The sequence below is a fragment of the Elaeis guineensis genome, chromosome 2, assembly GCF_000442705.2.
Source record: "Elaeis guineensis isolate ETL-2024a chromosome 2, EG11, whole genome shotgun sequence".
Classification (NCBI taxonomy): Eukaryota; Viridiplantae; Streptophyta; class Magnoliopsida; order Arecales; family Arecaceae; genus Elaeis; species Elaeis guineensis.
This window is the reverse complement of record NC_025994.2, coordinates 105,476,921-105,500,235: the sequence shown is the minus strand read 5'-3', so window position 1 is coordinate 105,500,235 and position 23,315 is coordinate 105,476,921. Positions and strand designations below refer to the sequence as shown.

Sequence of the window (23,315 nt, the reverse complement as noted above, 5' to 3'; positions counted from 1 at the left end):
TAGATACTGATGTCCTATAGTATGATGGTGTACTCCCTGTATGGTAGGTGAAACATATGAGTCATTGGATGCCACCACTCTACGGATATAGTGATCAAGTGCCAATCTATCTAGATGAAACCAACACAGCATAGGCCATAGAATCTGACTAGCTACAGATATGGTACTATATGTATATCGAGTAGTATCAACCAATGGATGGCCAGCTCCCTCCTTCGATAAGTGAGAAAGGTAGACTCCTGTTAACACCAAAAAAAAAATCAACACATCAAAATTAAACCAATGCAAATAACTTATTTATATGATTTTAATAATATAAAAACATATCTAACCATCTAGATGGTCGATGAGTGATGAGTAGCCTACCCCTATAATACGGAGTAATCTACCAAATCTGGCTCTATGTATACAATATGCTGCAGATGTTAAGAGTAAGAGAAATGAGTATTATTCACCTATAAGCAAAGCTACATAAAATTACAAAATTTGCACAAACTTTCATGATATACTATATGCAAAGGAAAAATTGGCAATATAGTAGTACTAAATCAAAGAAACCAAATATATATCATAGATAAACTGGATCAAAGGTTCATTAAATTTCAACAGAATACAACATTAAATGCAAAGTTTTATCAATTTTTATCAAAGTTTATTCGCTATTTCTTGGACATATCCGTCTGTCATGTCCTTCGCCATAAATTTGACACCTAGATCTGTTGTCGACTTTCGTCCAATCCATTGTATTCCTAAGTCTTGAGGATCATAGTCTTTTCTTATATATCATAACCGTTCTTTTTGTGATACTATCTATATATTATTTATTGGTTGCGATCGATATTCTGCATCTAAATTAGTCAAAATTGATAACTATAACTGTGATGGGACTCCATGGTATGGCATTGATCAATATATCGTCAGAAATCAATTGAGATATGAGTACAAGTAGCCATCACATGTGAACACGGTAAATGATCGCACTGTCATTTGTGACACAATACATACGATCTAATAACCGTTCTATTTACACCCAATATTGTTTAAAAATTAAATTTAGTCATTTATTACAAATATTAACTTGATCATAAAAAGAATGTTTTGCATTACTATTCACCTTATTATTATTGTCCTTATTCATATAAGGTCCATGGAACGTAATTTGAACTTGAAACACCCCACTTGCCCTATCAAATCTTGCAACATTATGGGACGTGGCTTTAGATTGGTTGGTAATTACATAAGTTGTAGCAATAAGGATAAATCTTTTATTTCTGTTTAATGCATCCTCTGTCTGGGCATGTCAAGCATCGAAATATGATACAAGTTGGAAGAATGTTAGCCGTACCAATAAAATTACTGGTAGGAAGCGAGTATTCTTACGCACTCCATTGAAACATTCGGACAAATTAAAAGTCATCATTCTAAATCTTCGGCCATCATCATGTCCAATGGATCATTTATCTATAGAAATTTCATTTAACTACTAAATGACTTTCGAGTTTATTTTTTCAATCTTCTTTATGTACTTGTTGAACTTTTTGACTTATGTTTGTGTCCTAGTTTTTTCATCAAATCTCTCAGTCATGCATCCCTCCTTATATTGAAGTTGCTCGCTATATGGCGTAAGAAATATACATGATATACATTGGATAATTGCCAATCAAGATGTTCATTTTATATAATAGACAATATACCTACATGCTAATCTGAAATCATACAGATGTCCTGACATGATGGAATACAATGTCTCAAACAAGCTAAAAACCATCTCTATATATCAGTAGACTCTTCATCTACTATAGCAAATATAAGTAAACAAATTTGATTGTTTCCGTCTGCAACAGTTGCAATCATCAATTTCTTTCAATACTTTCTATATATGAATGTAGCATCAATACTGCTTATTGGTCTACAGTATTTGAAGCATAATATTTCGTCTCAGTCTGAACTGATCAATACATTCCGTACCATATCATACCAATGGAGAATCGATTTGGTTCAGACTGATTTTTCGAAAAATGATCTAAACTGGATCGAACCAATCAGATCGATATGGTATCAGTCCGAACCGTCCGATTTCGAACGGTATGATCCGATATGGTGTGGTATGATATCGATTCGATCCACTTCTGCTTGATTTTTTTCTTTTCTTTTGGCCATTGGGTGAGATTTTTTTAAATTTTTTATTATCGATGCGGTCCAGTATGATACGATACCGTACCGGCTAGCAACCAATACAGATTCTGGTATCAAGTCTGCGAGCCATTAATATATAGTGCAAAGGTCTAAAAAAAATATGATTAAATACAGTACATGCTAGGTGACCAGTAGGAGTGCTAATAAACTTCATCCAAGAGCTAGGGTTAAATTTTTCTACAACATGCAACTACTTCGATAACAAGTCACATGATTTATCCCAATTTCTATATGTCAAGGTCATTATTTTTTACTTCACCTCCCATAGCTTTATATAGTCGGGCATGTAGTTGAATTTATTCTTTATGACTATCCCAATGCCAGACGATGGAAATAAACAGTACTTCTTTTACAAGATCCCATATTTCATTCATGATGAAGTTCGAATCAAGCCTAGAATGATTTTTAAAAAGTATGGCCGAAATACATGTATGCAGACCAATATATCATATGATTTCAAAAAAAAATCATACCGCTTACTTACTCAAAACATCCAATTGTATCCTGACTCTCTATTTTTACATTTAACTACCCAAAGCTCTGGCTTCAACTCAACAATCTTAAATTCATAATGTATCTCAATGGAATACTATTTTACTATTATTTGTAATTCCCACTTATCCATAAAATGAAGCCCTTTACACAAGTCATCATCTCTTTTCGATGTGCTATCCTATGCCTGCAATGCAGAAAATATTGATATATTAATAGCTGCCCAATTAATACTCTTGAATATCCTAAATGGAGCTTCAAACACTAAAAAATTAAGCGCTCTCCAATAGATCGGCACTCTACATCATGTGATGTACCGTCTTGCTGAGCATCATAGTCCACATCACCTTCACTTGGTACATCATCTTCCTTAAATAGCCGATTATCTATATGAACTATATTGTTGGCAACTATATACATTGAAGTTTGTCTGATAGTAATATCTGGCACATCACTATCCATTGTAGGAAATTGATCCCCGGTGTATCTTAAACTGGTATTCATTGGGATAATGTCAACTACATAGGGCCTAGAGGCTCCAATCTATTCGGTCCCTTGAGTTGTCATTCCTATGTCTCGGCCAGCTATTTCATAATCATCCCGATCAGAAACAGTTCTGGTGTCTTCAATGGATTGCACATCAACGTATAACTCAGCACCAGATAAATAAGAATGTAAATTTATTGTTGAAAAGATAATTTCAATATCTTCATCTTCAGTAATTAGAATAGGTTCATACTTTAATAGGTTCAGCCTAAGTGCTTCATGTTGTCAAAACATAATAACCGTCAATGTATGATATACATAGATAATTTGCAACTTCTAAAGATGAATAAAGCACATAGTTCCCTTATTCACACCCCCACAATATCACTGAGCTGGAGGATGACATGCTGCAAATCAAATCAGCAGAGGTTTAACGTTAACAGCAAAGTAAAGTTAGATGAAATGTTGTCAAGATAAGGATGATACAAAATAATGTTGGTTCCAAGTTGAGATACCTTGATCTGTGTCCTATTGTAGGTGTAAGCCACATGTTTGAGGTCATCTGTGCTCTGGATCAGTGCTGGATATGAAAATTCCATTCCCATATTCTCCTCCAGTGTCATTATTTCATCCCAGGTATCACCATCATCCATGGAGAAGGCAAAGCACAGTCTCCCTCATTTTCGCGGTCGTCCAAGTTCCTTCGGCCTACAACGCCATACTCGGACGACCCGGACTGAACGCCCTCAGGGCGATCGTCTCGACGTACCATCTCCTTGTTCGATTTCCGACCAAAAATGGAGTCGGAGAGATGTGCGGAGATCAACAGCTCGCCCGATGATGCTTCCAAATCTCCGTCCAAAGCGACGAGACAAAGGATCCCCTGACAATCGACAAACTGGATCAACGGGAGGAAGAAGAGCGGGGTTCGCCGGCCGAGCAGCTCGAGGCGATCCCGATAGGAGAAAATCCCGACAGAAAAGTTTGGGTCGGGTCTCAATTGCCCGACACCGAACGCCACCGACTGGCGGAGCTGCTGACGGCCAACGCCGACATATTCGCATGGTCGGCAGCAGATATGTCGGGCATCCCTCCAGAAACAATTACTCACCGACTCAACGTCGACCCGACCATGAAGCCGGTGAGGCAGAAGAAAAGGTCCTTCGCCCCAGAAAGGCAGAAGGCCATTGACGAAGAAGTGGACAAGCTGCTCGAAGCAGGCTTCATTCGGGAATCCACGTATCCCGATTGGCTCGCCAATGTCGTCATGGTCAAGAAAGCCAACGGGAAATGGAGGATCTGCATCGACTATACCGACCTCAACCGAGCATGCCCGAAGGATAGATTTCCACTCCCGAAGATCGACCAGCTGGTGGATGCGACGTCCGAATTTCGACTGCTCAGCTTCATGGACACCTTCGTCGGGTACAATCAGATCCGGATGGCGCCTGAAGACGAGGAGCACACCGCGTTCGTGACCCCCAAGGGCCTCTACTGTTATCGGGTGATGCCCTTTGGATTGAAGAATGCCGGCGCCACCTACCAGCGACTCGTCAATAAGGTCTTCAAAGACCAGATCGGGCGTAACATGGAGGTGTACGTGGACGACATGCTGGTAAAGAGCACGCAGATCCCGGACCATGTTCAGGATCTCGAGGAGACCTTCCGCACCCTTCGACGACACCGAATGAAGCTCAACCCGACCAAATGCGCCTTCGGGGTGACCTCAGGAAAGTTCCTCGGATTCCTCGTTTCTCAGAGAGGGATCGAGGCCAACCCTGAGAAGATAAAGACGATCCTCGACATGCGTCATCCGAACACCAAGAAGGAGGTCCAACAGCTGAACGGAAGAATCGTCGCTCTTAGCCGATTCATTTCCCGATCAGCTGAAAGGTGCCTCCCGTTCTTCAAGACCCTGCGCCAGGCGAACGGTTTCTCTTGGTCGGATGAGTGCGAACAGACCTTTGAAGACCTGAAAAGGTACCTGGCTTCCCCGCCGCTGCTCGTAAAGCCGCAGGTCGGGGAGACCTTGTATCTCTACTTGGCCACATCTTCTGAGGCGATCAGTTCGGTGCTCGTTCGGGAAAATGAGTGCCGAACCCATCAGCCCATCTACTACACCAGCAAAGTGCTCCACGGCGCCGAAGCCAGATACTCGAAGACGGAAAAGATGGTTTTCGCCCTGACCGTCTCCGCGCAACGGCTCCGACCATACTTCCAGGCCCACGCCATCGTGGTACTCACCAACCAGCCCCTGAGGGCCATACTGCGCCGACCCGACACATCCGGACTACTCGCTAAGTGGGCGATGAAGCTTAGCGAGTTTGACATTCAGTACCGACCGAGGCCTGCCTTGAAGGCTCAGGTCTTGGCCGACTTCATCGCTGAATGCCCGACGACCGACCGAAGGTCGGGAGCTGAAGGCCCGGGACGAGATTCGGTCTCTGAGCCAGACCCGATCTCCACCTGGGTACTTCACATCGACGGAGCCTCCAACGCTCAGGGAAGCGGGGCCGGGCTCCTGCTCACGAATTTGGATGGGGTAGTCACCGAATACGCCCTCCGGTTCGACTTCAAGGCCTCCAACAACCAAGCCGAATACGAGGCACTCCTCGCGGGCTTGAGGATGGCGAAGGAACTGGGTGTCGACAGCCTCCGGGCATTCTCCGACTCTCAGCTGATCGTGGGGCAGGTCAAGGGCGACTTCGAGGCGCGAGATCCGACCATGATCAAGTATCTTCAGAAGGTAAAGGATCTCGTGGCCCGCCTCGAGCATTTCGAGATCTCCCACATCCCCAGGACGGAGAACGCCCGTGCCGACGCTCTCTCCAGATTGGCAACGTCGGCCTATGATTCTTTGGGTCGGACGTTTGTCGAAAACCTCCAACAGCCGAGCATCGATCGGGTCGAAGAAGTATAGCAGCTAACGTCTGAACCAAGTTGGATGGACCCGATCGTCCGGTACCTGTCCGACGGGACCAGTCCCGAAGATCCCGCGGAGGCCAAGCGACTCCGATGGTCGGCGTCGCAATATGTGATCATGGACGGCCGACTCTACAAGAGGTCGTTCTCCCTCCCTCTGCTCAGGTGCTTGGGACCGACCGACGCTGACTACGCCCTCCGAGAGGTTCACGAAGGAATTTGTGGGAATCACTTGGGGGGCAAGTCCTTAGCCTTCAAGGTCTTACGACAGGGCTACTACTGGCCGACCATGAGGAAGGATGCGGCAGAGTTGGTCCGAAGGTGCGAGCCATGCCAGAAGTATGCCAATATTCAGCACCAACCGGCCAGCCAAATCACTCCCATTGTCGCTCCATGGCCCTTCGCTCAGTGGGGAGTCGATATTCTCGGCCCCTTCCCACCGACGTCAGGCCAGAAGAAGTTCATCGTTGTCGCCATCGACTACTTCACGAAGTGGGTCGAGGCCGAGCCCTTGGCGCAGATCACCGAGCGGAAGATGGAGGACTTCATCCAAAAGTCCATCATCTTCAGGTTCGGATTGCCGCGCACCATCATCACCGACAACGGACGGCAATTCGACAACCAAGACTTCAAGGACTTCTGCACCAGGTTCCACATCCGTCATCGACTAACTTCAGTCGGGCACCCGCAGTCCAACGGTGAGGTTGAGGTGACGAACCGAACCCTGCTCCATGGACTCAAGACCCGACTGAACGAAGTCAAAGGTCTCTGGGTCGACGAGCTGGGCTCCGTCCTATGGGCTTACCGAACGACCCCCCGTGTCCCGACCGGGGAGTCGCCGTTCAGTTTGGCCTACGGGACAGAGGCTATGATCCCGCTCGAGATTGGCCTGCCGTCTTCAAGGGTCGAGCAGTACCACGAGCCGGACAACTCCGAAAGTCGGAGGGCCGACCTAGACCTTCTCCCCGAACTGCGAAATGAGGCTCAAATCCGAATGGCCTCATATCGACAGAGGGTCGCCCGGTACTACAACGCTAAGGTCAGACCAAAGCTCTTCAGGCCTGGCGACCTAGTCTTGAGGAAGGCGGAGGTGTCGAAGCCCTTGGACCAAGGGAAGTTGGCTCCCAACTGAGAAGGACCCTACAAGGTTGCTGACACCTTCGGCCCGAGGGCCTACCGGCTGGAGACCCTTGAGGGGAAGCCCATTCCCCGAACTTGGAACGCCGACAACTTGAAGCTGTATTACCAGTGAATTTTGTGGTTGGAATACAAGTTCAGTTTTAAATTTCGGAGTCCTGATCCTTCGACGTTCAACGATCCATCGGCCCCTTACCAGGACCGATGCACCTACGGGAGTCGATACTCCTTCGACGTTCAACGATCCATCGGCCCCTTACCAGGACCGATGCACCGACGGGAGTCGATACTCCTTCGACGTTCAACGATCCATCGGCCCCTTGCCAGGACCGATGCACCTACGGGAGTCGATACTCCTTCGACGTTCAACGATCCATCGGCCCCTTACCAGGACCGATGCACCTACAGGAGTCGACAGCTCACGCGATTGTTGTCGCGACTTCCGACCAGGCTGCGACCGGTCGAGGGATATTCGGCTTACCACCGTTTTCACACAACGCGACCTTAGTCGCACCCATAGCTTCCCGACCGATTGACGGTCGGTCGAACGACATCCGGCTTGCTACCATATGTCGGACGATACAGAACCCGACGCAAGAGCTTGGGGATCCGACTTACTATCGCTCCCCCGACACTGCGCCGGTCGATGTTCGACTGAACGCATCTACGGAAGTCCGACTACCGAACCTTTACCAGGTTCGGTCGGCTCCCGACTTAACAGATGCGCCCGAACGGCGACTTCAACTATTGGAAGCCGACATAAAGTCGGGACACAAGCTACTTCGGAGCTATGCAAGTCGGTTAAGTCCTACCGACTTACCCGAGTTGGCGACTTCTCTAAGTTGGTAACTAGGGTTCGACATTACAGCAATAAGAGATATTTCAAACAAAAGACACAAGAAAAGACAATTTCATTCATTGATCAAAGGAAATTACAAAGTCGGGCCGAAGCCCGATTACATGTATTTTCAAAAAGAAACAAAAGGAAGACGGTCGGCTGGACCGATCATTCATCCTGGTTGATCTCTTCGACCGACGGAGGATCGGGAAGGATCGGCGTCTCGACCGTGAGCGGCGCTGGGTCAACGGCAGAAGGATGTCCTTCAGTCGGCAAGGGACCTTCGGTCGGCTCCTGCTCCGGGACGGCTTCCTCCGCTGGGATGACGCCTCCCGAAAGCTGGTCAGCCTCCTCTTCGGTTCCCTCCTCTTCGGCGAGTAGCGGGACGACTCGGCTGACGTCCACCTCCGGGTACAAGGCATGGACGGCATCCCGACCGTCCTCGAACCCGACCCGGTAGGAGGCGAAGCCCGACTCGAGCATCTCCTCCTTGTACCGGTCGGAGGCCCGGAAGTCCTCAACCGCACGATCGGCCGACTCCCTCGCCGACCGTGCCTCATCCTCAGTGTGGGCCAGCTCCTCCCTCGCCAACTCCGCCTCGGCCCTAGCAATTTCGACGTCGATCTGGGCGATGGACAACTCCTCTTCGGCTTCCGCGAGCTTCCCCAGGCTGGCCCGAAGTTGCTCGCGTTCCCTTTGGAGTTCGGAGGTGGCACCATCCCGTTCGCGTCGAAGACGACGCACGACCCGACCTTTGTGCTTGGCCTCCTTCTTGGCCGACTTCAGTTCGGCCATAAGCCGGGAGACCTCATCCGTCAACTTGGCCTCCCGGTCGACCGACTCCTGCAGTTGATCGACCAGCCTCGCTCTTTCGGCCTCAGCCGCCGCCGACCTTTCCTTAAAGGCTGCCCGAACGTCGCCAAACCTTCGGTATCTGGCCTCCAACTCGGACATGGTGAAGATCAGCTGCCGACGAAAAAAAGCTTCGTCAGAATTATGTGGCAAGCAAAAATTCTTCTAAGGAAAAAGGTGACGCGAAGCTTACCTCCACCATTGTCGGGTAGAACCGCGACAGCATCTCGGTCACCTGTCGAGACCGCAACGACTGTACGTCGGTAGGGAGGAGGATCCCCTGGCACAACCTCCTCGCAAGGTTGTGGTCGGCCAAGGCCGATGCACCCTCAGGGTAGTATGCGTTGGGGGGCATTGATCTCTCCTCCTCCGAGGGCTCCATCGGGGCTTTCCCCCGATCAGCTGCCCCGACCGATGGGGCTGGCAGCGATGGGACGCTGGAGTTCGACCCAGCGCCCCCCGTTGCGCCAGCGGACGCCTCCGGACGATGTTCGGCTTCCCGAACGACATCCGGCTCCACCCGCGGCGGCGAAGCAGCCGACACTCCTTCGGCCACTTCCTCGGTCGGCCTCTCTTCGACTTGGACAGTCGGAGCCACGAGGGCTATGATCGGCTCCGACCCCTCGATCGCCGACGCTTCCACGGTCGGCGGGACTGGGGCTGGTCTCTTGGAAGGGCGCGAAGGGCCAGCCCCCGACGCTGGCCTCTTCCTCGCGGCGGCAAACTGACGAATCTCGGCATCGGTCGGCCTCATCCTCGGCGGTGTCCCTGCAAAACCGACCAGTGTCAAAGGCCAGACCAGAACTATCCTAAAGCCGAACAAAAAGAAAAGCTGGGGGATCGGGCGATACCTATTCGGGGGACCAGACTCAGGCCGGCATCATAGAGAGCTTGCTCGGTAACAAGCTCCCTCTGCTTCGGGACCGACATGTCTTTGAGTCGGTGGAAGTCCTCCCGGTCGTCCGCGTCGACCCGACTGTTGTCGTTGGCCTCAGTTCGGGGTACACCCCAGCGGGAAGGAAAGCCCCAAGAAGAAGAAGAAGAAATGAAAAAGAACTGGTTCTTCCATCCATGAATGGACGATGGAAGACCAGTTATGAAAGCAAGACCCTTCCGAGGGTTGAAGAGCCACCACCCTCGGGCCTTGGGGTGGGGTCGGAGCACAAAAAATGCCCGGAAGAGGGAAACGCGAGGGTTGGTCGGCAAAAGCTGACACAACAACGCGAAGGAGATTATCAGACGAACAGAGTTCGGCGCCAGCTGCGCCGGACAGAGTCCGTAGTAATCAAGCAGATTCCGGACGAACTCCGAAATCGGGAGCCGAAGACCCGCGCGGAGGTCTTCGACATATAGCGCCAGGTCGCCAGGCGGAGGGTTGTTGACCCGACCGCCGGCCCCTGGAGCGGAGAGCCGAAACTGCTCCGGGATGCGATAGTGCTCCCGAAGCTGATCGACATTCGGCCCCGAAAGCGAGGAAGCCTCATCTTCCGGAGCCGATCGGGAGTCGTCGGTCGGGTTCCCCGACCGAGCTCCCTGGGTCGGTTTCCTGGTCATTATGCAGGAACCAAAAGAGCAGAAAGGGAAGAAGAAGGAGAAGAGGGGACCACGAACCCGATGGACCCTCTGGAAGCAGAAAGGAGCTCTGCCCGCGACGACCAAGAAATCGCCCGGACAGAGTTTCCCCCAGCAAATGGCGAGTGTGGGTCCTGGGTCCGGGAGGTCCTATATATATAGGGCCGACCGACGGCCGAGATGCTCCCGCGCCAACCAAAGACCTCCAGATGCGCGACGCGTGGCGCCCGCCGGTTGGCTGAGGATTCGGCGTGCTTCGTCCCGGGACGCCCGCACCGCCCTCATTAAATGCCGGAGCGGACGCCGGCCAACCACCATGACACGCGGCGCGCAGGGGTTGGCTCCGCAGTCGGCCGCCCGCGCCGGTCCGCGTTCCCGATGGGACGCCTCACCCGCGATCGGCGCCGAATATCCGATCGACTGACGCCGTATCATCCGGCGCCCGATGTTCTGACACCGACGTGACGACTGACGACGACAAGACGTGGCGTCTGACACCTGACGCCGGCGCGACTTCTGGCATCGACTAGATGATCGGATCACTTGGGATTCGTGAGGTGTCTGACAACGGATCAGCCGGCGGTACGGTCGGATCTGCGCATGCGACAAACCCACTCCCAGTCGTCCGGTCTTGCTACCCGAATGAAGGCATCGGCCAGCTCTCCACCCGACTTAGGAGTGGAGGGGGGCAACTGTTGGGGGATACCCACCGACCGACCGACCGACTATCGGAGGGCCCGACCGGCTGGCGGCCCGACCGACCGACCGACTATCGGAGGGCCCGACCGGCTGGCGGCCCGACCGACCGACCGACTATCGGAGGGCCCGACCGACTGGCGGCCCGACCGACCGACCGACTATCGGAGGGCCCGACCGACTAACCAACGGCCCGACGGACGACTCTGACTGGCCGATCGTAGGTCGGGCGACAGGCCGACGGACGCCATCAGCGGCTAACTACGGTCGGGCGACAGGCCGACGGACGCCATCAGCGGCTAACTGCGGCCATTCCACGGTCTATTCCCGACCGACTAAACCCAGAGGTCCGGTAGCTGACCCACATGAAGCTCGCCGACCGACGGAGGAGTCCGACGCCACTCTGCTGGCCACCGACCTGGGGTCGGCCGACTCCACCAACCACCGTACGGTCGCCAGACGTTGTCAGCCCTGACACGGACATGTGGCACAGTTACCTAAGGGCATTGTCCCGCCGAGAGCCGGGTCAACCCTGGTGATTAGACGGCTACACGGCGACATAACGTTTTCACGGCGGCTCTGACAGCCTACAGTGAGTTGACAGTTCCTCACTTGTCCGCGCCATTAATGACTGCGCCATACCTAGCTCCATTATATATACCGGGGAAGGCAACAGTGCAAGGGGTCGATCCGCCCGTCTCTCCCACATACGCAGGCTCGCTCCTCTCTCACTCTCCCTCTCTCTTTCTCAGAGCTCTCTGTTTGCATTTCACTGTTGCCCAGTCACCTCTCTGACTTGACCGTCGGAGGGTCCCCGCCGGAGCCGCCTCCGGTCAGTGCGGACTTCCTTTTGCAGGTGCACGCTTCCCGGCGATCGGGCGACGAGGCGATTGGCCGCAACAGTTTCCTTACAGTATACTTCCTGCCCTGAATGATGATGTTATGGAACTTACCATGATAGATTTCTTTGTTAACTTCAGGTACTACTAGTTTCTCTTGTCCCATGAAGGAGATTTGTTATATGTTTCTTGTTTTTTTCGATGGGTGGTGAAGCCCTTGACATTAAAGGTTCAAGCTTGCTAGTCCTTGAATTTGATATGTAAGCTATCGAAAAGGTCCGGACCCAAGCATACCGTATGTCATTATGGTATGAGATTGTGTATCAGTTCGGTATCAGTGTGGTACCGACTGACAAACTTTGCTTCCATTTACTGTAGCCAAATTTCAGCTGCTTGCATAACAAACCTAGAAGGAAAGCTTGATGGGGTTTCTGATGTGCACTGGATTGATGCATCATAGATGGAATATGCCAATGATGTATGATGCATTTGCTGCTACTAAATGATATAGGAGAAACTGCTAAATATTTGATTTGAGTTGATTAAGGATCAAAGGTTGAATTTTGTTCTTTTTTGATGAAATTTTAATGGAAGAGAATAGAATATAAATTTTTTGGTGTGGAGTTGGAGCCCTGTCAACATAAAGGCACTCTTGTCTAACCTTCCTGAGCATGGCTGTGCTGTTTTACTACCGGTCTATAGTCATGCATATACATGCCGCGTGAGTTCTATGTCAAATAATTAGTTTTCATCAAAGAAGTTCCAAGGCAGAATCTCATCACACTGCATTCTAGGCTCGTAGCCAAGTCTAGATGTATATACCACGCACCTGCCCCCTAATATGGATTCTTATATTGTTTTGATCCATTCAGTAGCTTCCTCTTCTAGTTTCACTTTTGTTCTTTCCTGTGATTAGTTTCAGATTTAATCAGTGAAAAATAACAACAGTTCCCTATAAACCATTAATTGCTAGTTATAACTGCTTCTCGGGAATATTGTTGAAACGAAAAGGAAACGAGAAGCAGTTTTCCCCTTTAAACAATGAAATCTTGTTGTTGTTGATGCAGTGCTTCATTTGATGTATGCCTCCTTCTTGCATTGGAAAATATGTCCTTGGTTGGTTAAATCTGTCCAGAGCTCTCATCCAGCTTACACAGTTTTCTGATTCATGGTGAAACTCCTTTTTTATCATACGTTACCGACTAAACTGACTGAAGATGAAAATTTATCTTGAAATTTGGGATCCTTGTTTGCTTACTTTTGGTATAATTTAGGATCCTGATTTTCTCATGAGTTGAGGAAAGCTGCATTTTTTTTTTGATGAAAATAAAATTTGCATTTGTCATCCGTTTGAAAATCCATCAGATGGCTTCTTCCAACACACATCCAATAAGATGTTCGATACCATGAAAAAGCAATTGCATCTGTGCAACCTGTAGTTCAGAAAGAGCTTTAGCCTTTCCTTTAATATCTGAGACTATATTCTGGTTCTACTATATGATACTGTGACTTTGTAAATCCTTACTACTTGTGTCATTATAACATTATCTTGGAAGACGTAGAAAATGGATACACTTCTATTTCAGCAGACTTAGCTTTATTTTTCCCAAAAAAATGATCAAAATAGTAATGATTAAGTTGGATCCATTAGCAGATCCGATCGCAAGGGACCAAATCTGTTACTCCGATTATGTAATTGAGCTTGTGTAAGTACGAAACATGAAACAATGGTTAGTCTTCAACAAAAATCACTGACTAATTAGCATGTCTACTTCTGTCTTAGAGTTAAAACGGGTCGTAGTGTTGCAGGCTTGCACAAAGAACAAACTACTTGCTGGAGGATGTGATAATGCTTTTTCAGCAAATATTTGGTATTCTTAGAAGAACAGTTTAAAAAACATGGATTCTTGCTATTTGTCTACTTCATCAGGTCATGTGATCCGCAAGGAGGATGGATTTTTGCAAAGAAAACCCTCTGGCCCACTTTCTCCCAGGGCCAGCAGGAGTGCACATATTACAAGGTGCACCATTGTCTCTTTGCCCTTCACAAATTGCAGCATAGAATGTTTATATACATTGTACCTGTTCAACAGTTTCATAATTTTTGAAGAAATACGTGTTCGTGTGCCATAGCTTTTGATACATAAGGATGTCTCTTTTAGAAATTGAAGAGTAGAAACAACTGAGAATGAGAACTGAAGATGACTAAAATAGGCTGTCTTTGCAAAATACATTACTTTTGTTCAGTGTACAGCTCAAAACCCCTCCCAAACCAACATGCACAACACATTCCATGCCTTCTATATAAATTTGTGAAACTGTCTGCCCTTAAAACATGACCATCTGTCGCTTGCATCTTAATTTCTCCTCAAACAAATTTCCTCTGTCCACGGTGTATAGCCTCATCTTTGCACCCTTTTCTCCTCAGCTGCTTGCCTTATTTTGAGTTCTAGTAGTACATACACACGATGGTTGTTCTGGGACTAGTTCAGCTGACAGCAGTTAATTCTGCAGCTAATGTCGAGAACTGTACCAAAAGAGATATTCAGATTATGGCCATGAGCAACCATGAATTCTGGTACATTGGTTCTGTATCATATGAGAAAGCCTTCGAGAATCTGAGGGAGGCCCTGCAGTATTCTGATGCGAATAGCTCTCATGTACATAGCTTAAAATTACCATCCTTAGCATTTGATCTAACTGCTATCAATATTTAGGGGAAGTTCTGATGGAATTCAGCCTGGGTGCTTCATGTTGTCAAAACATAGTAACAGTCAATGTATGATAATACATAGATAGAGTTTACAACTTCTAAAGATGAATAAAGCACATAGTTCTCTCACTCACATCCCCACAATATCACTGGGCTGGAGGATGACATGCTGCAAATCAAATCAGCAGAGGTTTAACGTTAACAGCAAAGTAAAGTTAGATGAAATGTTGTCAAGATAAGGGTGATACAGAATAATGTTGGTTCCAAGTTGAGATACCTTGATCTGTGTCCTATTGTAGGTGTAAGTGACATGTATGAGGTCATCTGTGCTCTGGATCACCGCTGGATATGAAAATTCCATTCCCATATTCTCCTCCAGTGTCATTATTTCATCCCAGGTATCACCATCATCCATGGAGAACGCAACCTTGAGCACCCCTCTCGAAATTGTATTATATACTAGTAAGAGTCGCCCATCCTTCAGCTTAACTCCGTCAATGCCTATATTATGATCATAATCATCATGCAATGTAAGCCAACCTAAACAAAATGATCTCGGTCGAGAAGAACATCGCAGAGTTCAAAGATGAACCTGAATTTGGATTAGGAAGTTCTGTAGGTGTTGCAGAGCTCCATGTCAAGCCCCCATCAACCGATTCCGACATACAAATCTTGCCTATGGTTTCAAACGATCGCAACAGCATGCGCAGAGTCCCCTTGGCAGTCTGGTATGGGACAGGTTGAATCACACTGAGGGTTTCATCTTCAACGTAGATAGGTCCATATTTCTTCCACGACCGGCCACCATCGGTCGCAACCTGAACATAATTCAAAGTAAGAATCACCCAGCGGAATGATGAGCTCTAAGAAGACATTGATGTGGAAGATCACCTCCAACCAAGCTCCCCAAGAGTTCCAACTTTCCACAGAGGATCCACAGAGCAAGCGACCATCATCCAGCAAGATAGGCTGCAAGCAAAAGTTGGCTGTCAGCAAACTAAATGCTCCCCTCCCTTGCAAACCTCAAGATCCATTACCCCGTGGTGTTGTTCTGAATAGAAGCAATTAGCAGGTTAAAGTAATAAGACGTAGACGTGCCTTGTTCTTTATCGGGCCAAGAATTCCAGGTGGAAGCTGTTCTCTGTCCGACCAAGTAATGCCGCTATCAAGCGAGCGCTTCATGCAACCACTCCATCTGAGGTTGGATGGATAAAAGGAGTATACAGCAAACCCAGTGGAAAAAAAGATTAAGGTAGCAAGAGTTTTCCGTGTTTGTTTGCTTATAATTTGACACCCAAAAAGTATTGAAAGGTGGCATACTTACTTTTGAACATCCTGGCCAATTTTGTAGAAAAGGAGCAGCTCGCTCGAGGGAAGCCGAAACAAAACAGGGTTCCACATGGGCACCTCGAATTCTTCATCCACAACTGATGGAGGATGCCAACCTCCATCCTGCACGATAGAAAAATTAATCTGCTCCTTCGGTACAAGCAGCATGCGAGATCTCAAGCAGCAATAAAGAGGGAAAACAATAAGCGTGGACATGATATATATATATATATATATATATATAGTGGATCACCCACCGTGTATCTCTGCAGCCAAATCTTGACATCTGGAGCCCCTTCCAGCGTGCCCCCAAAGTAAGCCACCAAGAAGTCATCCTCGTCAACCTACCAAAAAAGAGATCGATTAGAATCCCCAATAGATCAATTATCAAATCAGACACATACATCTAGAGAGAGAGAGAGAGCAACCTGGACTATGGTGGAAGCATGGCAGCTATTGAAAGGGGCAGTGCCCGCGGCGAAGGTGAACTCCTCCTTCACTATCTTCCAACCGAAGGAGGTCGTGGTGGTCTCGTTCTTGATGATGTTCTCCCCCATCCGCCGTCCCCCTCCTCCTTGGCTGTCGCCCAAACCACCTCAGTTTATCAGAGCTAATTTCTCGAGCAGATGTTATATTGGGGCATTTTATTTCCACCATACCTGTGAAATAGGGGAAGAGGATGACGGTCCTCGGCGGTGGTGGTCGTCGTGATGGAAGAGGAGACCGCAGAGAAGAAGTAGGCCTGGTGGCAGCACAGCAGCCTCCGTTGTAGGTTGGATGAGGCGGAGAGGAAGAGAGACAGCAGACCTGTAACGCCCAGCGCCACCACCGCCACCGCCACCCTCCCCACCTGTCTGCGTCCGTTGGAGTGGGCGGCGACGGACATCGATCGCGAACTATCGGCGCAGAGAGAAGCGAGTTCAATACCTTGATCTTGTGAAATTAAGTTAGGTGAGATCTAGCGGTTTAAAAAAGTGGTGGTGGTGGTGGCGGGCGGCGGCGGCAGGGTTCGTGCTGCATGATTTATTTATTAGTCTGCCCCGCGAGGGACCCGGAGGAGGCGTGGGCACCCGCCCGTCACGTGTAAGGTCGGCTGCGGTCACCGCAGGCAAGACCGCCCGATATTGCGGGATGGCTACTTTCTTAGTGTCAGTGTCAATGTCAACACGTCGACTTATTTAATCTTGTCATGTACTGGCATTTACCGCAGCACGAGATAAGGTGAGAAGGAAAACGGGTGGTTGTGATTATAATCCTGATGAATCAGTATTTTAATATAAATATATTATCAATATGTGTTATTGTATTTTGTTTGTTTCTTTGTATCTAGGTTTTAGTTTACATGGCAGATAGATTTCCGAGAGACGCGGTTTCGGTCGCCACACCGTTATTTTGCGTTTTTTTACAAAAAGCCTCTGTTTATTGGAGATCTCTCGAGTTGGAATTACCGACTGCTAATAAAATTACAGTTTATGTGGGGACGTTTAAATGCTTCTTCAGCCATCTTTTATCTTGTGAAACGTTAAAATTTTTTTTTTTTTTGGAACCCCTGCTCTGAAAATCTTCCTTGCGACTCAAATCCGCTACCAAGAACCGCTCAGGTAGGTGGATACTCAATTCTTTTTTTAAAATTATTTCTGACAAACCATTACTTCTCATGACTTGTCTTGTCTGGACCTTAGTATGTAGTTTCTATTTGTTTTGCATCTCTATCACGCTGATGCAAAAGAAAATAAAAAATCTAATGTTTCTTGAAAAGCGATGATTCATTAATTGCCCTAGAGCCTGTAGAGTTATGAGAAATGGTAAGCTAAGCTGATAGCTTTAAAAGATGTTTAAAATGTCTTTTTCTAGAAAAATGATTCCAGAACTTGCTGGATGAGAATACTACTAAGAGTTCCAGATGTTGATCATAGGGCCAGAGTCTAGGTTGATTATCTAAGAAAAAAAAATGGAAGAATTTTGTTGGGTGGGTGCCGGCCGCGGCGCGGGGGGCGGGGTGGTTTGTGTGGGGGTTTGGGTGGGTGGTGTAAAAAAAAAAGAAAGAAAAAGGAAAAAAAAAAGGCCTGAGGGCTTGTTTAGGAAATCCAACAAGATTTGGGGCATGAATTGGGCCTGTTAATCTATCCAGCCCATATTGTTATAAAGTCCCATCCTAATCTTAGCCTAATGTTGGCCTGTAGGAAGAGAAAAAGATTTTCATGAATCTTTTTCTCTTTTATAGGGGATAAGAAAGTATTAGATTGATATGGGCCTACTCAAATGAACTTTCTACTTCATGAATCTAATGGAAAACCAGCCCAATCTTGCTGGATTTTTCAAATGAGCCCTGAAAATATTAATGAAACTTGGACCATTCATCTTGACAATAAGAAACATCTGTCAGTTAGAATTAATAATTAAAAGCATGTTTTGATATTCCTACATGAAAATTTCATATGAATTGTACCTGTTGGCCACTTGGCCTATCTAACTTATATTTTCTAAGAGTTTATCCAAATCCAACCCAAATCTTAGTCTTGGGACTATAGGAAAAAGCTTATGCAGATTTTTTTCCCCCTTCCAATAGAACTTAGATTCTGTTTAGCTAAGTTTTTAGAGTGCCAGAAAGTATTTTCTAACTCTCAAAAAGCACTTTGGAGTAATACAGTGATGTTTGGTAAAAATATCGAGAAACTATTTTGGCTTTGTCAGAAAGTTGAAAAGATCTATTTGGAGAAATTTGTATTTTGAAGCTTTCTTCAAAAATACTTTCTGCTAATATCGGGAAGCTGTTTTGCTTTTTCCAAAACACTTTATCAATATGGTTACCAAACAGCAAATAGTTTGTTTGTAAAAACTTTGTTTCTAAAAATTCTTCTCAAAAACTCTACTTCCGAAAACTTCAAAAGCTCTACTACCAACAGCAATCCCAAATAAGACTTTAGACTGGATGAATTTTGGTTGATACAGGGCCATGTTTAACCCTATAGAATTTTTATTCTAATTCCATGGAAATAGCCAGATAGGTCCTAAATCTTACATCTCTTTTGGTCAGAATCTTACTAGTTTCTGTTTACGCATTTACGCCATTGATGCACATTGTAATTTGTGGAACAGATGTTTATATTGATCCAAGTAGCCGTCATAATGCAGTACTATTAATTTAAGATAAATTTCAAATGTTTTTATCTTTGTGATTGTCCAAGACAGATGCTATGTTTTTTTTTTTTTCCCTTCTAACTCTAAAACAGTTTCTATACGAAGGAATAGTGGGAGCAATAGCTGTCTTTTTTAGCCGGGAGACCAATCAAGCGCTAATTTTTCTGATGTTTTAGGATCTAGTTGGAATCTAACAGGAATTGTGGCCATGTCCTACGGTTCCGACTTGTTTGACTATTTCATCAGTTTGGTTAATGAACATGGTTTACAGATCTTGTGTTAACATCCATCTGGTTCATTTGACAGCATTGCTAGCTTGCCCAGACAGAGAATAGGAGGAGAGCAATGATAGGTAATGTGGTTTGGTTAATCTGGAATTCTCACAATGCAAGGATCTTTCAACGTCATTCGACCTTTCCTATTCAATTGGTACGCCGGTTGACACTTTATCTACAGGACATCAATGAAGCTTTTTAGCCAAATTCCTACTCAAAGACCCGGGGCAGCTTTATGTGCCTAGTCGGTAATCAGCACATTTTTTTACCAAACTTGTTTGGCCCTCTCTTTGGGGTATGAATTCTAAACTTTGATGCTTTCATGCAATCTCAAGGAGTTGGCACCACCTTCATTATTAGGGATGCTTATGGTATTCTTCTATTTGCTCAGGGTAAGCGCCTTTCCTCCTGTTCTGTGCCTCACGTAAAGCTCATGGCAGCCTGGTGGGGCTTGAAAGCACCAGCCCAATATTTTATAGACAAATAGTTCATGATGCAAGGTGACTTCCTTACTGTGATTCATTGGATTACACGTTCCTCTTCATGCTAAGTGATTGAGCTTCCTATCTATGAAGATCTTTTGGCTACAATTAGTCTGTTCTTTGCTCGCACCGCTTCCCATATCTATTGTGGCAGATTGGCTATCAAAACAGGCTTTACTAGGAGATTGCTCTCTCTCTCTCTCTCTCTGGGAGACCTGTTGCCGTTTCATTTTGCCCAGATTTTGCAACATGATTGGATGCCAATTGCCAAGCCTCGTCATGGAGTCCAAGTGCTGGCAAATGCAAGAATTCCTCCCATTCCTCATGGCTCACTTTGTCCAGCTGGCACCCACCCCCCCCCCCCCCCAAAAAAAAAACAGACTTAAACCTGGCCCAAAGCTCGAAAATTATTTCTGATCGGACTCAAATAGAGGTATGGCCCGACCCAATTCCATCCGCCAGAGGAGGTAATACAGTAAGCTACATTGGTGCATGAGTCAACGAAGGCATAACTCTGCCACAAGCAAGTACTTTTGATGCTCATAATTTTTTACAATACTCTTCTTGCATTTCACATAAAAGTACAATAGGGATTTCTTTGTTACATCGCAAAGTTAAAAAGAAAGGATGTTTTGGAGAATGTCATATTCTAACAAGTGAAAATGCCATCACGAGCATGTGAGGACTTGCACTGATATATTCTCCCAGCATTGAAGTTATTTACTATCAACAACAGCAACAGTCAACTAACACACAAAGCTGTTTATTTTTTTTACTGTCAATACAAAAGAGAGTTAATGTACTGCTGATATACACTCTCCGATGTCAAAATTTTACGGCTAACCACTATAAAATCAGCATATTTCTCCATTGGCATGTGAGGATCCACACCTCAGATATGCACTTCAGCCCTTGCTCTTCAGGAGACTCCAATTCTGCCCATGGTTGGCAACTCTCTGATCGGAAGATTCGACACGTGCCGCAAGCACAGCTAGCTGACCTTTAACACTGAGGTCAATAATATGGGAGTCATCATCACCATAGCTAATGACAAAGCCAGCTATTAAGGATGGATCGATGATGTTCTCCATTCTCAAGTTTCTAAAGCCCGTCAATCTCTGCATCTTCCTAGCAATGAGATCGATCTGTCTGCTATCCAGCTTCACAGCAGAAGAAACAACAATGGCAAGCACATCAATTGGCTGCGAAGAGATGCTGCCTACCTCTCCCACGACATCTTCTATCACATTCAACTTCTCATTATACATAAAAGAATGGAAGAAGTTCGGAGTAAAGGGCTGGAATTCCACATCATGTACTGCTGTCCTGCGTTCATCGTTATGCTCGATAGTCATATGATGATCCATAGAACTAGATTGATGTTCATCACCGAGCAGATGAGACAGGTTGCAAATGCCATTACCGAACCCTTCTGGCATGCCATTCTGTCTTTCATTCTCAATAGTAACATTGGTTGCTCCAGTAAATGATTCCCCTACTGAGGAGTCTCTGCTTGCAATGGTTATTGAGGCACTCTTCGATGAGCTCAGCTGCGGTGCCTTCAAGGAACGAGTTCCATGCCGCGGCATAGCCATCGGAAGTTGTTGACACACATCTTGTGCATCAGTACCTTTGGAAGGGAACAATGGCTGCCCACAGGGACCGATGGACTGATTTAAGATGCTCATCTGCCAGATTTTGAAAGTGTCAATCATCTCTTTGAACATATCAAATGACATCCAAGGAGACACAAACTCAAGCAATACAATTTTTTTCCCATGATTTATAATGCTAAGATGAAGTATCAAGATATGATTTGTTAAACCTGAAAGAAGAGACAACTAAGGAACAGCACTTGAAAAATTGGGTTGGTGATATAAAGCCAAAACAATACAACTAAGGCCCGAATTAGTGATGAATTTACTTGGCTCAGAAAAATCCTGACATTAAGCTCCCCTTGTTTCCTAACTTCTGATTTTTCAAGATAATGCAGATAACAATCTATATGCAATTTTACATGAAATGGCAGGTTATGTAGAACATAAGCTCAATCATCAATGGGCCAGAAGTGTGAATTGGCGCATAGAAAGAGATTGATCTAAGGCTTTGAAAGGCAGAGTTGACACTTGTATCTCTCCAAGAACTAAGAATACTCACTAAAATTTTCAGATTAGCCTTCTCCTTGCAAGAAGAATGATAAAATCTCAGGTTCTCTGGAGCCAACAGGACTGATCTTGGTGTGAATATGGAATTGAATTCAAGCTGACCCGCACAGACACAAGCATGGTGGACAAGTGTGCATCTACGGGTCCTGATCTTTTTAACTGGCTTAGAACTTGAGAAGATTTGTTGAACTAGTTGGATTTTTTTCACGATTGCAGAGCTGAGATTTTGGACCGGAAAAGCTAGGTAGTCCGCATAAAATGATTTGCTGCTAGCTTGCAAAAAATTCATGGCATGAGGTGGCCTAAGTTGAATGCAGAGCATTTAAGTTTCATAACCATGTGAAGTTGAGTGCTTCTCCTAAGAAAACAACTCCTTAAGATATTGTGCTTGTTTTCCATCGTAGCATTCATTTCGAGACGAACACTCCATAATGCCAAAGACAGAAAACAAATGGAGAAACCTAAAGAAGAAGAGACAATCCAGTTTATTTTAAAATGGATGTAATCTAGAAGTCATCAAATCCAAATCTTTACCAGATTCAGGTCTGATCCCACTGCTCTGAGACCCGGTAAGATTATATGAACTAGTTGGCATAATCCCAGCGTTAAGAATCCTAAGAAAGAACGACGAGATCTTCCTCCACGCCAACAGACATGTTGATCGCTTGGAAATTCCTATTTTGAGTGAAAACATCTAATTTTCGAAAACATGTGAAGTTGAATTCCCCTGTTGTAGAAAAAAAGCTCACAAGATGTTATGTTAGCCCTCTAGCTATGCTTGCGGTACTGATTTTGAGAACAAACACTCATTTATCCATCTTCTATTATCGGAGGAACAAAATACTCTCTCTCTCTCTCTCTATATATATATATACATGACAAAACCTCGTATAAAAAAGCATTATGGTAATATGGTCAGCAGTAATTATGGGGAGAACGAGCAGTTTGTAACAATAAACAGAAGAATAAGAGAGAGACCTGTAAAGCGGAAGAAGAGATGTCCTCCACTTGAGTTGACTCGAGTTGAGGAAATAAAGGATGAGAGGAGAAGCCTCAACCTTTCTCTGAAAGAGCAACAAAGTGGAAGGAAGAGGAAGGGGAAAGTGAATAAGGATATAAAAATGTCATCTACTTTATACTGGGGAATGGATAATGGGGGATTGCGTGCATAGGGAGCTCT

The 23,315-nt window shown here is 46.1% G+C and overlaps 2 protein-coding genes across 2 annotated transcripts; both read right to left on the bottom strand.

Annotated features, from left to right (window-relative positions):
* Positions 1-14,219: 14,219 nt before the first annotated feature.
* LOC105046209 (uncharacterized) lies at positions 14,220-17,187 on the bottom strand. The gene is made up of 10 exons (XM_073252523.1): positions 16,732-17,187; positions 16,501-16,651; positions 16,330-16,416; positions 16,068-16,195; positions 15,842-15,938; positions 15,635-15,712; positions 15,336-15,561; positions 15,021-15,244; positions 14,878-14,912; positions 14,220-14,777 (listed from the first exon to the last, which is right to left on the bottom strand). The coding sequence occupies exons 1-10, from the start codon at positions 16,956-16,958 to the stop codon at positions 14,744-14,746; spliced, it is 1,287 nt and encodes a 428-aa protein (XP_073108624.1). The 5' UTR covers positions 16,959-17,187; the 3' UTR covers positions 14,220-14,743.
* Positions 17,188-20,539: 3,352 nt separating this feature from the next.
* On the bottom strand, positions 20,540-23,284 carry LOC105046198 (ATP synthase delta chain, chloroplastic). The gene is made up of 2 exons (XM_010924718.3): positions 23,114-23,284; positions 20,540-21,658 (listed from the first exon to the last, which is right to left on the bottom strand). The coding sequence occupies exon 2, from the start codon at positions 21,656-21,658 to the stop codon at positions 20,876-20,878; it is 783 nt and encodes a 260-aa protein (XP_010923020.1). The 5' UTR covers positions 23,114-23,284; the 3' UTR covers positions 20,540-20,875.
* Positions 23,285-23,315: the final 31 nt, after the last annotated feature.